The sequence below is a fragment of the Bombina bombina genome, chromosome 1 (assembly GCF_027579735.1).
Source record: "Bombina bombina isolate aBomBom1 chromosome 1, aBomBom1.pri, whole genome shotgun sequence".
NCBI classification, from domain to species: Eukaryota; Metazoa; Chordata; class Amphibia; order Anura; family Bombinatoridae; genus Bombina; species Bombina bombina.
The window spans coordinates 1,504,792,819-1,504,808,169 of NC_069499.1; the positions used below are offsets into that span (position 1 = coordinate 1,504,792,819).

Consider the following 15,351-nt stretch of genomic DNA (forward strand, 5'->3'; position numbering starts at 1 on the left):
CTGCCCCCTACCAGCTGAACTGGAATGAGGGCCGCACCTTCATGCGGACTTAGGGGCTGACTTTGGTTTCTTAAATGGCTTGGATTTATTCAAATTTGAGGAAGGCTTCCAATTGGAAACAGATTCCTTGGGGGAAGGATTGAGTTTTTGTTCCTTATTTTGACGAAAGTAACGAAAATGGTTAGAAGCTTTAGATTTACCCTTAGGTTTTTTTATCCTGAGGCAGAAAAACATAATTTATGCTTACCTGATAAATTTATTTCTCTTGTAGTGTATTCAGTCCACGGGTCATCCATTACTTATGGGATATATTCCCTTCCCAACAGGAAGTTGCAAGAGGATCACCCAAAGCAGAGCTGCTATATAGCTCCTCCCCTCACATGTCATATCCAGTCATTCGACCGAAACAAGACAAGAAAGGAGAAACCATAGGGTGCAGTAGTGACTGGAGTTTTAATTAAAATTTAGATCTGCCTTAAAAAAGACAGGGCAGGCCGTGGACTGAATACACTACAAGAGAAATAAATTTATCAGGTAAGCATAAATTATGTTTTCTCTTGTTAAATGTATTCAGTCCACGGGTCATCCATTACTTATGGGATACCAATACCAAAGCTAAAGTACACGGATGATGGGAGGGACAAGGCAGGAACTTAAACGGAAGGAACCACTGCCTGTAGAACCTGTCTCCCAAAAACAGCCTCCAAAGAAGCAAAAGTGTCAAATTTGTAAAATTTTGAAAAGGTGTGAAGCGAAGACCAAGTCGCAGCCTTGCAAATCTGTTCAACAGAGGCCTCATTCTTAAAGGCCCAGGTGGAAGCCACAGCTCTAGTGGAATGAGCTGTAATTCTTTCAGGGGGCTGCTGTCCAGCAGTCTCATAGGCTAAACGTATTATGCTACGAAGCCAAAAGGAGAGAGAGGTTGTCGAAGCTTTTTGACCTCTCCTCTGTCCAGAGTAAACGACAAACAGGGAAGAAGTTTGACGAAAATCTTTAGTTGCCTGTAAATAGAACTTCAGGGCATGGACTACGTCCAGATTATGCAAAAGTCGTTCCTTCTTTGAAGAAGGATTAGGACATAATGATGGAACAACAATCTCCTGATTGATATTCCTGTTAGAAACTACCTTAGGTAAAAACCCAGGTTTAGTACGCAGAACTACCTTGTCTGAATGGAAAATCAGATAAGGAGAATCACAATGTAAGGCAGATAAATCAGAGACTCTTCGAGCCGAGGAAATAGCCATCAAAAACAGAACTTTCCAAGATAAAAGCTTAATATCAATGGAATGAAGGGGTTCAAACGGAACCCCTTGAAGAACTTTAAGAACCAAGTTTAAGCTCCACGGCGGAGCAACAGTCTTAAACACAGGCTTAATCCTAGCCAAAGCCTGACAAAAAGCCTGGACGTCTGGAACTTCTGCCAGACGTTTGTGTAAAAGAATAGACAGAGCAGAAATCTGTCCCTTTAACGAACTAGCAGATAAGCCCTTTTCTAAACCCTCTTGTAGAAAGGACAATATCCTAGGAATCCTAACCTTACTCCATGAGTAACTCTTGGATTCGCACCAATATAAATATTTACGCCATATCTTATGGTAAATTTTTCTGGTAACAGGCTTCCGTGCCTGTATTAAGGTATCAATAACTGACTCCGAGAAGCCACGTTTTGATAGGATCAAGCGTTCAATCTCCACCATGCAGTCAGCCTCAGAGAAATTAGATTTGGATGGTTGAAAGGACCTTGTATTAGAAGGTCCTGCCTCAGAGGCAGAGACCATGGTGGACAGGACGACATGTCCACTAGGTCTGCATACCAGGTCCTGCGTGGCCACGCAGGCGCTATCAGAATCACTGATGCTCTCTCCTGTTTGATCTTGGCAATCAGTCGAGGCAGCAGCGGAAACGGTGGAAACACATAAGCCATGTTGAAAACCCAAGGGGCTGCTAGAGCATCTATCAGCGCCGCTCCCGGGTCCCTGGACCTGGATCCGTAACAAGGAAGCTTGGCGTTCTGGCGAGACGCCATGAGATCCAGTTCTGGTTTGCCCCAACGATGAACCAGCTGAACGAACACCTCCGGATGAAGTTCCCACTCCCCCGGATGAAAAGTCTGGCGACTTAGAAAGTCCGCCTCCCAGTCCTCCACGCCTGGGATGTAAATCGCTGACAGGTGGCAAGAGTGAGACTCTGCCCAGCGAATTATCCTTGAGACTTCTAACATCGATAGGGAACTCCTGGTTCCCCCTTGATGGTTGATGTAAGCCACAGTCGTGATGTTGTCCGACTGAAATCTGATGAACCTCAGTGTTGCTAACTGTTGCTAACTGAGGCCAAGCTAGAAGAGCATTGAATATTGCTCTTAACTCCAGAATATTTATAGGGAGGAGTCTCTCCTCTTGAGTCCACGATCCCTGAGCCTTCAGGGAGTTCCAGACTGCGCCCCAACCTAAAAGGCTGGCATCTGTTGTTACAATCGTCCAATCTGGCCTGCGAAAGGTCATACCCTTGGACAGATAGACCCGAGAAAGCCACCAGAGAAGAGAATCTCTGCTCACTTGATCCAGATTTAGTAGAGGGGACAAATCTGAGTAATCCCCATTCCACTGACTTCGCATGCATAATTGCAGCGGTCTGAGATGCAGGCGTGCAAATGGCACTATGTCCATTGCCGCTACCATTAAGCCGATTACTTCCATGCACTGAGCCACTGACGGGCGTGGAATGGAATGAAGGACACGGCAAACATTTAGAAGTTTTGATAACCTGGACTCCGTCAGGTAAATTTTCATCTCTACAGAATCTATAAGAGTCCCTAAGAAGGAGACTCTTGTGAGTGGTAATAGAGAACTCTTTTCCACGTTCATCTTCCACCCATGCGACCTCAGAAATGCCAGAACTATCTCTGTATGTGACTTGGCAATTTGAAAACTTGACGCTTGTATCAGAATGTTGTCTAGATACGGAGCCACCGCTATGCCTCGCGGTCTTAGAACCGCCAGAAGTGAGCCCAGAACCTTTGCAAAAATTCTCGGGGCCGTAGCTAACCCGAAGGGAAGAGCTACAAACTGGTAATGCCTGTCTAGAAAGGCAAATCTTAGGTACCGATAATGATCTTTGTGAATCGGTATGTGAAGGTAGGCATCCTTTAAGTCCATTGTGGTCATGTACTGACCCTCTTGGATCATGGGTAGGATGGTTCGAATAGTTTCCATTTTGAATGATGGAACTCTTAGGAATTTGTTTAAGATCTTTAAGTCCAAGATTGGTCTGAAGGTTCCCTCTTTTTTGGGAACTACAAACAGATTTGAGTAAAATCCTTGCCCTTGTTCCGTCCGCGGAACTGGGTGGATCACCCCCATTACTAGGAGGTCTTGTACACAGCGTAGAAATGCCTCTTTCTTTATTTGGTTTGCTGATGACCTTGAAAGATGAAATCTCCCTTGTGGAGGAGAAGCTTTGAAGTCCAGAAGATATCCCTGAGATATGATCTCCAACGCCCAGGGATCCTGGACATCTCTTGCCCACGCCTGGGCGAAGAGAGAAAGTCTGCCCCCCACTAGATCCGTTTCTGGATAGGGGGCCATCCCTTCATGCTGTCTTAGGGGCAGTAGTAGGTTTTCTGGCCTGCTTGCCCTTGTTCCAGGACTGGTTAGTTTTCCAGGCCTGTCTGTAACGAGCAACAGTTCCTTCCTGTTTTGGAGCGGAGGAAGTTGATGCTGCTCCTGCCTTGAAGTTTCGAAAGGCACGAAAATTAGACTGTTTGGCCTTTGATTTGGCCCTGTCCTGAGGAAGAGTATGACCCTTACCTCCAGTAATGTCAGCGATAATTTCTTTCAAGCCGGGCCTGAATAAGGTTTGCCCCTTGAAAGGAATATTAAGCAATTTAGATTTAGAAGTCATGTCAGCTGACCAGGATTTAAGCCATAGCGCTTTGCGCGCCTGGATGGCGAATCCGGAGTTCTTAGCCATTAGTTTAGTTAAATGTACAATGGCATCAGAAACAAATGCATTAGCTAGCTTAAGTGCTTTAAGCTTGTCCATAATTTCATCCAATGGAGCTGTGTGAATGGCCTCTTCTAGAGACTCAAACCAGAATGCCGCAGCAGCAGTGACAGGCGCAATGCATGCAAGGGGCTGTAAGATAAAACCTTGTTGAACAAACATTTTCTTAAGGTAACCTAATTTTTTATCCATTGGATCCGAAAAAGCACAACTATCCTCCACCGGGATAGTGGTACGCTTAGCTAAAGTAGAAACTGCTCCCTCCACCTTAGGGACCGTCTGCCATAAGTCCCGTGTAGTGGCGTCTATTGGAAAAATTTTCCTAAATATAGGAGGTGGGGAAAAGGGCACACCGGGTCTATCCCACTCCTTGCTAATAATTTCTGTAAGCCTTTTAGGTATAGGAAAAACGTCAGTACACACCGGCACCGCATAGTATCTATCCAGCCTACATAATTTCTCTGGAATTGCAACTGTGTTACAGTCATTCAAAGCCGCTAAAACCTCCCCTAGCAATACACGGAGGTTCTCAAGCTTAAATTTAAAATTAGAGATCTCTGAATCCGGTTTCCCTGGATCAGATCCGTCACCTACATAATGAAGCTCTCCGTCCTCATGTTCTGCAAACTGTGACGCAGTATCGGACATGGCTCTCACAGCACCAGCGCGCTCTGTCCTTATCCCAGAGCAATCGCGCTTGCCTCTTAATTCTGGCAATTTAGATAATACTTCTGTCAGGGTATTATTCATAATAGTAGCCATGTCTTGTAAAGTGATTTGTATGGGCGTCTCTGATGTACTTGGCGCCACAATATCACGCGCCTCCTGAGCGGGAGGCGAAGGTACTGACACGTGAGGAGAGTTAGTCGGCATAACTTCCCCCTCGTTGTCTGGTGATAATTCCTTTACAGATAAAGACTGACCTTTATTATTTAAAGTGAAATCAATACATTTAGTACACATATTTCTATGGGGCTCCACACTGGCCTTCAAACATAGTGAACAAACAGATTCATCTATGTCAGACATGTTTAAACAGACTAGCAATGAGACTAGCAAGCTTGGAAAACACTTTAAAATAAATTTACAAGCAATATAGAAAACGCTACTGCGCCTTTAAGAAGCACAAAAAACTGTAGTTGAAATAACAATGAACCAAATCAGTTATAGCAACCAAATTTTCACAGTAAATGAATTAAGTTAGCAGAGCATTGCACCCACTTGCAAATGGATGATTAACCCCTTAATACCCAAAACGGATAATCAATAGAGAAAAAAAACGTTTTTTAACACAGTCAAACACACTGTCACAGGTCTGCTGTGACTGATTACCTCCCTCAAAATGACTTTTGAAGTCCCCTGAGCTCTCTAGAGACGTCCTGGGTCATGCAGGAAGAAGCAGGAAGACTGAGACTGAATTTTTACTGCGCAAAAAAACGCTAAAATAGGCCCCTCCCACTCATTACAACAGTGGGAAACCTCAGTTAACTGTTTCTATGCAGAAATATATGTCAGCCATGTGGAAAAATTCATGCCCCAATAAGTTTTATCACCAATGTACCTCACAAAAACGATTAAACATGCCAGCAAACGTTTTAAACATCCTTTTTTAAAGAGTATGTATCTCTATTGATAAGCCTGATACCAGTCCTTCTACTGCATTTAAGGCTTATTACATTACTTCAGTATTAGCAGCATTTTCTTAGTCAAATTCCATTCCTTAGAAAATTACTTTACTGCATATACATTAATCAGCCTGATACCAGTCGCTTTCACTGCATTTAAGGCTTTTACTTACATTACATCGGTATCAGCAGTATTTTCTTAGTCAATTCCATTCCTTAGAAAAATATTTTACTGCACATACCTTATTTGCAGGAGACCCCGCACGCTATTCCCTTTCTGAAGTTACCCCACTCCTCAGAATGTGCGAGAACAGCCAGTGGATCTTAGTTACTTCCGCTAAGATCAAAGAAAACGCAGGCAGATTCTTCTTCCAAATACTGCCTGAGAAAAAAACAGCACACTCCGGTGCCATTTAAAAGTAACAAACTTTTGATTGAAGAAATAATTAAGTATAAAACACCACACTCCTCTCACGACCTCCATCTATGTTGAGGGTTGCAAGAGAATGACTGGGTATGACATGTGAGGGGAGGAGCTATATAGCAGCTCTGCTTTGGGTGATCCTCTTGCAACTTCCTGTTGGGAAGGGAATATATCCCATAAGTAATGGATGACCCGTGGACTGAATACACTTAACAAGAGAAAACTCCCTTTACCCCAGTGACAGTTGAAATAATAGAATCCAACTGAGAACCAAATAAATAATTACCTTGGAAAGAAAGAGATAGTAATCTAGATTTAGATGTCATATCAGCATTACAAGATTTAAGCCACAAAGCTCTTCTAGCAAATATAGCTAAAGACATGGATCTAACATCAATTTTGATAATATCAAAAATGGCATCACAAATAAAATGGATTAGCATATTGCAGTAAGCGAATAATACTAGATATGTCAGAATCCAATTCTTGTTGCGCTAAATTCTCCAACCAGAAAGTTGATGCAGCCGCAACATCAGCCAAAGAATTTGCAGGTCTGAGAAGATGACCAGATTATAAATAGGCCTTCCTTAGATAAGATTCAAGCTTCCTATCTAAAGGATCCTTAAAGGGACAGTCTACACCAGAATTTTTATTGTTTTAAAAGATAGATAATCCCTATATTACCCATTTCCCAGTTTTGCATAACCAACACAGTTATAATAATATACTTTTAACCTCTGTGATTATCTTGTATCTAAGCCTCTGCAAACTGCCCCTTTTTTCAGTTCTTTTGACAGACTTGCAGTTTAGCCAATCAGTGCCTGCTCCCAGATAACTTCACGTGCAAGAGCACAGTGTTATCTATATGAAATACGTGAACTAACACCCTCTAGTGGTAAAAAACTGTTAAAATGCAATCTGAAAAGAGGTGGGCTTCAAGGTCTAAGAAATTAGCATATGAACCTCCTAGGTTTAGCTTTCAACTAAGAATACCAAGAGAACAAAGCAAAATTGGTGATACAAGTCAATTGGAAAATTGTTTAAAATTACATGCTCTATCTTAATCATGAAAGTTTATTTTGGCCTAGACTGTCCCTTTAAAGGAAGTACTATCTTCCATAGGAATAGTGGTACATTTAGCAAGAGTAGAACAACTTTGGGGATTTTTTTCCCAAAACTCTATAGAATTTGCTGGTAAAGGATACAATTTTTTAAACCTTGAAGAAGGAATAAAAGAAGTACCTGGCTTATTCCATTCCTTAGAAATCATATCAGAAATAGCCTCAGGAATAGGAAAAACCCCTGGAGAAACCACAGGAGGTTTAAAAACAGCATTTAAAAGTTTATTAGACTGAACTATTACTGATGGACACACTATCTGCATGTAAAATTTTATCATGACAACTACTACAAATGACATTCGGCGAAATAATTTCCACAATCTTACAACAAATGCACTTTGGTAGAACCGATATCAGGCAGCAATGTTCCAGCAGAAACTTCTGAGGCAGGATCAGATTGAGACATCTTGCAAAATGTAAAAGAAAAAACAACATATAAAGCAAAATTATCAATTTCCTTATATGACAGTTTCAGAAATGCGAAAAAATGCAAATAGCATAGCCCTCTGATAGAGAAAAAGGCAAGAGGCAAACATCAATGGGGTATTAAAATAATGAAAAAGTTTGGCGCCAAGTATGACGCACAACGTAACTGAAAACTTTTTTGGCGCCAATAATAACCGGAAATGACACACTTGCGTCATTAATGACGCAACCGTGTGTAAGGCGTCGGCGTCAACTATGACGCCGGAAATGACGAAGTTGCATCAGACGAATTTTTCGCGGCAAAAAAATTCTCGCGGGCCTAATACCACCCACAATTTGCAAGAAGTAGTCAATTGAAAAAAAGACTAAACCCCAGGTAAGAAAAAAAATTCTTAAAAAATGTTTATATTCCGCAAATATGAAACTGACAGTCTGCAGAAGGAAATACATGAACCTGACTCATGGCAAATATAAGTACAATACATATATGTAGAACTTTATATAAATGCATAAAGTGCCAAACCATAGCTGAGGTGTCACCCATCTACATATAGCAGATAGCCAAACCAGTACTGAAACAGTTATCAGTAGAGGTAATGGTAAATTGAGAGTATATCGTCGATCTGAAAAGGGAGGTAGGAGATGAATCTCTACGACCGATAACAGAGAACCTATGAAATAGACCCCCGTTAGGGAAATCATTGTATTCAATAAGTGATACTCCCTTCACGTCCCTCTGACATTCGCTGTACTCAGAGGAATCGGGCTTCAACAATGCTGAGAAGCGCATCTCAATGTAAAAATCTTAGCACAAACTTACTTCACCACCTCCATAGGATGCAAAGTTTGTAAAACTGAATTGTGGGTGTGGTGTGGGGTGTATTTATAGGCATTTTGAGGTTTGGGAAACTTTGCCCCTACTGGTAGGATTGTATATCCCATACGTCACTAGCTCATGGACTCTTGCCAATTACATGAAAGAAATAAGCAAATACATATATTTAAAACACATCAGCACTGGAATGTAGTGAAAGATCGATTTTAAAATGGCAGCACTCATGACTAAAGGGAGGCAGGGAATAATAACAATAATGCTTATATAAGGTACAAGTGGAGCGCTAATTTAACATGCTTGCGGTATCAATTTGCTGTCTGAAAATTAACCAGACACCCCCCCCCCCCCCAATTGCCCCCAACAGAGTTTTGTCCCTTATAATTAATAAAAAATATATAAAAAAAAAATAAATTTTTAAAGATATAACTGCATGAAGCAGTTTCAAGTGGTTAAAGTGTGTGGATGTGGGGTGTTAGAAACAAATCAGCACTGAAAAGTGCCTTGACATTGCGGTCTATGGGGACTGTGTTTAAACTTGAAATATATTTATGCTTATATACATATGTATTTATGTATTAATATGTGTATATACACAAACACAAATATATATGTATATATTCATATATATTTTGACTTTGCTGCCCTACGTTCACCACCGTGACTATCGGCATGAGAACAAGGCTCCTATTGGAGCCTATAGAAGCGCACTCTCATGAGCGCAAAGTTTCCATGCAATGCGAACGATTATCTTCAAATGCCAGAGCACATTTGCGTGCACTGGTATTATGAGTGGTGTGCAAATATCGCACTAGTGAAAGTGCAATTTTGTGCTCCACTCATAATCTGGCCCATAATGTATTAAGGTGTTCAATGTCCTTTTAATATAGAGTATATATTAATATATGCTCTGTTGCTCTTAAAAATACAAAATTATCTGTTTACTTAAAATGACTAGTTAAGGCCAATTAGTGAAAGATATGTAGTACCGATAACCTTGAGAAGTAGAAATTGCTAAATTTTAAAATCTAAATGACATGAAAAGGGGGGCAAAATAAATAACATATATTAGAAAGTTGTTTCATTAGGCATAACTAAGCCATTAGAAAACCCACCCCTGCATACCCCAAGCACTACCATATCAAATATAGCAGCTATCTCCTGTATTACTAGTCCAAAGATGGGGCACATTACAAATGTACCAATACAGAATCAGACACCATATGGAAATAAAATACGAAACATGCATACATGCTAATAATAGAGGGCCAAGATTTAAGCCACAGAGGGAAACCATGTGGAACCGCTCTACCATTCACACCTGTGCTGAAGCCTGGATTAACCATTAAGGGCCAGCACACCCTTAAGGCATTTGCTAGACAGAATAGTTTAGGAATAGTGAAAAAGCTAAATCTCCATTGTGGAATTAGTTTAGTTCTGATCATAACAAAGAAGAATGAAACACAGAGAATACCGTTTTTGTGAGATGAATACTCTAGTAGAATTGTTCTGTACTACATTGTATACTAGATACACAGCATGACTAAAGAATATGCAGATATCAGGAACCTACAATATAGCTATTTAATGTTATATGTATACATTTATAAATAAATATCTCGGTCTGTATATGGGGCAGTAATCCTTAAATACATTTCTTTTAACAACTGTATGTTACATACAGACGTATTGTACATGCAAAATTTCAAATAAAACTATAACAATCATGAGAAAACTGTTCCACCACTACAAAATCTAAAACGTTAAAATGTAATTGCTAGTTTTAAACTATTTTACTAAAGCTTTTGCAGCTCTAGCTATTTAGAGATATGCAGGAATTTTGCAAAGACAAAAAAACCTACTTGATACAGTAGATATTCACACCTACTTGATGATAGCTTCATGAGAGCGATAGTTTTCACACAGCAGGATCCTGCATGGAAAGTCTACTGGGTAATGCTCATATAAACGGTCAAGCAATGAGACATGAAGATTTCTCTCTCTGGCAAATTCACTGTAGACAAAAGGACTGAGCTGTAACAAAAATGATTAATACATCAGACAACCTTTAAACAATAGGGAGCTAACAAAATAACTTAACAAGTATTGAATTTATTAATGCAACATTCCCTTATTTATGTATTTCAAGTACAAATGATTTGAATACACATTATATATATTACTTAAAATATAAACAAACTATCTCATAACTCAATATAGTAATATGCAAATCAATATATTATCTTTACTTTTGTTGATAAAGTGTGAAAACAAACTACCCAGAAGTTTAAAGACTCCTCTTCCCTTATAAACATCTCTCCTATATGTGTTTTCTCTAGACACATTTGGAAAGAGAAAAGGAGAAAGGAATACATCCAAATATCACCCCAGGAAACAAAGAAGGCATTAGACAAACAGTGTGTCTGGAACACTTACAGTATCTCACAAAAGTCAGTACACCCCTCACATTTTTGTAAATATTTATTATATCTTTTCATGTTTTATTTATTATATCTTTTCATGTGACAACACTGAAGAAATGACACTTTGCTACAATGTAAAGTAGTGAGTGTACAGCCTGTATAACAGTATAAATTTGCTGTCCCCTCAAAGTAACTCATCACACAGCCATTAATGTCTAAATGGTTGGCAACAAAAGTGTGTACACTCCTAAGTGGAAATCTCCAAATTGGGCCCAAAACGTCAATATTTTGTGTGGCTACCATTATTTTCCAGCACTGCCTTAATCCTATTGGGCATGGAGTTCACCAGAGCTTCACAGAATGCCACTGGAGTCCTGTTCCACTCCTCCATGACGAAATCACGGAGCTGGTGGATGTTAGAGACCTTGCGCTCCCCCCCCCCCCTTCCATTTGAGGATGCCCCACAGATGCTCAATAGGATTTAGGTCTGAAAACATGCTTGGAAAGTCCATCACTTATCAAGGCATTGGTCGTCTTGGAGGTGTGTTTGAGGTCATGTTTGAATACTGCCCTGCGACCCAGTCTCCAAAGGGAGGGGATCATGCTCTGCTTCAGTATGTCACAGTTCATGTTGGTATTCATGGTTCCCTCAAAGAACTGTAGCTCCCCAGTGCCGGCAGCAGTCATGCAGGCCCAGACCATGAAACTCCCACCTCTATGCTTGACTGTAGGAAAGACACACTTGTCTTTGTACTCCTCACCTGGTTGCCGCCACACAAATGCTTGAAACCATCTGAACTAAATAAGTTTATCTTGGTCTCGTCGGACCACAGGACATGGTTCCAGTAATCCATGTCCTTAGACTGCTTGTCTTCAGCAAACTGTTTGCGGGCTTTCTTGTGCATCATCTTTAGAAGTGGCTTTCTTCTGGGACGACAGCCATGCAGACAAATTTGATGCAGTGTGGGGCATATGGTCTGAGCACTGACAGGCTGATCCCCACCCCTCAACCTCTGCAGCAATGCTGGCAGTACTCATACATCTTTTTCCCAAAGACAACCTCTGGATATGACGCTGAGCACTTGCACTCAACTTCTTTGGTCGACCATGGAGAGGCCTGTTCTGAGTGGAACCTGTCCTGTGAAACCGCTGTATGGTCTTGCCCACCGTGCTGCAGCTCAGTTTCAGGGTCTTGCCAATCTTCTTATAGCCTAGGCCATCTTTATGTAGAGCAACAATTCTTTTTTTCAGATCTTCAGAGAGTTCTTTGCCATGAAGTGCCATGTTGAACTTACAGTAACCAGTATGAGAGAGTGTGAGAGCGATAACAGCAAAATTTAACACACCTGCTCCCCATTCACATCTGAGACCTTGAAAAACTAGGGGAAGGGGGCCCAATTTGGACATTTCCACTTAGGGGTGTACTTTTTGTTGCCAAGTTTAGACATTAATGGCTGTGTGTTGAGTTATTTTGAGGGGACAGCAAATATAACACTGTTATACAGGCTGTACACTCACTACTTTACATTGTAGCAAAGTCATTTCTTCAGTGTTGTCACATGAAAATATATAATAAAATATGAGGGGTGTACTCACTTTTCTGAGATAAGGTACATATGATGAAACAAGGAAATAATTATACTTAGAAATTAGTTTCTCATATATTTTGGAATAATATATTCAGAAACAAGTTATAGAGCTAGTGCCTTTAAAATGTAGGTGGAAACCTTCACCAAAATGTTCAAAGCAACCTAACTTCCGATACCCCTCCTCTTGATGCAGTTCATATATATGTATGTATACATGTATAGCCAACCTAGGCCCTAAAGGAAGAAGAGATGGAAGAGAGGATAGCAAAACAGCTCAGAAACTTGTCTGGCTATGCACAGAGAAACAAGGGAAATGGTTGTAAGAGTTAGCAACGTAAAAGGCTGTCTGTGCAGTCAGTCGCAATAATCATCAATGCTTTAAGAATCAAATCAGATGACAAGGATGAAAGCGAAATTAGAGAAAAGGACACGTCCATTCTGGCTCTAGAAAGGATAACAGTCTTTCATTGAGAAAGCAATAAAAAGTACATAAACCTTCCCCTACTAAGTCCCTAATGGACAACCTGTTGTCAACATCCAGAATGAAAATCAAAATTTGAAATACTACAAAAGAATCCTGTGGAAGGTTATTACCTTTACAGGACCTTGAAGAACGACCAGTTAACCAGTTAGCTGCCATACGTCAAATTACTTAAAGGGACATTACACTAATTTTTTTCTTTGCATAAATGTTTCATAGATGATCTATTTATATAGCCCATTAAATTGTTGTTTGTTTTTTTAAAAATGTTTAGTTTTGCTTATTTTTAAATAACATTGCTCTGATTTTCAGACTGATAACCAAGCCCCAAAGTTTTATGTGAATACCGTCAGCTACCTTCTCCAGCTTGCTCCTGTTTGTGTAAAGGGTCTTTTCATATGCAAAAGAAGGGGGAGGGGGAGTGTCTTATTTGCCACTTGCAGTGGGCTTTCCAGCTACCTTTTCAACAGAGCTAAACAGAGCTTCTAAGTAAGTTTTTAAACAGTTTTATACTGGATTTTTATATCAGTATCTGTGCATCTTATTCTTTATAGTAGTGTCTATTACATGCAGTTATATGAAAATTAGTGTATACTGTCCCTTTAAAATGGGACATTCTATCAAGCACATGTTAAAAAATAGTTTAAACTGAAATTAAAACCAACAAGAAGTGTGTGATTCTGAAATCAACCCTAGGGATAGCTTCATCACTACTAGTCTCCATTTAGTGCTTTTATAGTGTATTACTTGTTATACCATATTCAGTTCCTCTTTTCTGAGGTAGCCTTTCAAAAGGAGAAGGAAGGAGCCGTACAGATAAGCAGAATCTTTAAAATTTAATGTAAGATATTTTCTTGAATCTCTTCTGAAAATGAATGAATGCTCCACCAATGAAGACAAAAACAGAGAACTACTCATAGGCTAATAACTTCCACAGTTCTTTTAGTAAAGTTTAACAACGCACACAAAAAAAGAAAAAAAATTCTGTCATGGAAAATTAAATATTAATGATGTCATTAACATTACTCCAAAATTTCAAATGAAGATGTGCCATGCATTACATACTTCCTAAATCGATGTGCGGTACCTATTCCTTCTTTCCTCCCCTGTGCTGATCTGACGTCCTAATTAAAGGATGTAATATGCATACAACACACAAAAAAAAATCTAATTTTTTTCGGCCACGAAAAAAAACATAATTTATGCTTACCTGATAAATTCCTTTCTTCTGTAGTGTGATCAGTCCACGGGTCATCATTACTTCTGGGATATTACTCCTCCCCAACAGGAAGTGCAAGAGGATTCACCCAGCAGAGCTGCATATAGCTCCTCCCCTCTACGTCACTCCCAGTCATTCGACCAAGGACCAACGAGAAAGGAAAAGCCAAGGGTGAAGTGGTGACTGGAGTATAAATTAAAAAATATTTACCTGCCTTAAAAACAGGGCGGGCCGTGGACTGATCACACTACAGAAGAAAGGAATTTATCAGGTAAGCATAAATTATGTTTTCTTCTGTTAAGTGTGATCAGTCCACGGGTCATCATTACTTCTGGGATACCAATACCAAAGCAAAAGTACACGGATGACGGGAGGGATAGGCAGGCTCTTTATACAGAAGGAACCACTGCCTGAAGAACCTTTCTCCCAAAAATAGCCTCCGATGAAGCAAAAGTGTCAAATTTGTAAAATTTGGAAAAAGTATGAAGCGAAGACCAAGTTGCAGCCTTGCAAATCTGTTCAACAGAGGCCTCATTCTTGAAGGCCCAAGTGGAAGCCACAGCTCTAGTAGAATGAGCTGTAATTCTTTCAGGAGGCTGCTGTCCAGCAGTCTCATAAGATAAACGAATTATGCTACGAAGCCAAAAAGAAAGAGAGGTAGCGGAAGCTTTTTGACCTCTCCTCTGCCCAGAGTAAATGACAAACAGAGAAGACGTTTGTCGAAATTCCTTAGTTGGCTGTAAGTAAAATTTAGAGCACGGACTACATCCAGGTTGTGCAGTAGACGTTCCTTCTTTGAAGAAGGATTTGGGCATAAAGAAGGAACAACAATCTCTTGATTGATATTCCTGTTAGTAACTACCTTAGGTAAGAACCCAGGTTTAGTACGCAGGACTACCTTATCCGAATGAAAAATCAAATAAGGAGAATCACAATGTAAGGCTGATAATTCAGAGACTCTTCGAGCCGAGGAAATAGCCATTAAAAATAGAACTTTCCAAGATAACAACTTTATATCAATGGAATGAATGGGTTCAAACGGAACGCCCTGTAAAACATTAAGAACAAGGTTTAAACTCCATGGTGGAGCAACAGTTTTAAACACAGGCTTAATCCTGGCCAAAGCCTGACAAAAAGCCTGGACGTCAGGAACTTCTGACAGACGTTTGTGTAACAGAATGGACAGAGCTGAGATCTGTCCCTTTA

The 15,351-nt window shown here is 40.2% G+C and overlaps 1 protein-coding gene across 2 annotated transcripts in view; it reads right to left on the minus strand.

The window, feature by feature from the left end:
- The window catches only part of HELZ (helicase with zinc finger), an 842,947-nt gene that overhangs the window by 309,786 nt on the left and 517,810 nt on the right, over positions 1-15,351 (minus strand). For both annotated transcript variants that reach the window (XM_053707899.1, XM_053707909.1), the window contains exon 18: positions 10,322-10,467. In XM_053707899.1, the coding sequence (XP_053563874.1) occupies positions 10,322-10,467 (146 nt within the window). The remainder of the gene's footprint in view (positions 1-10,321; positions 10,468-15,351) is intronic.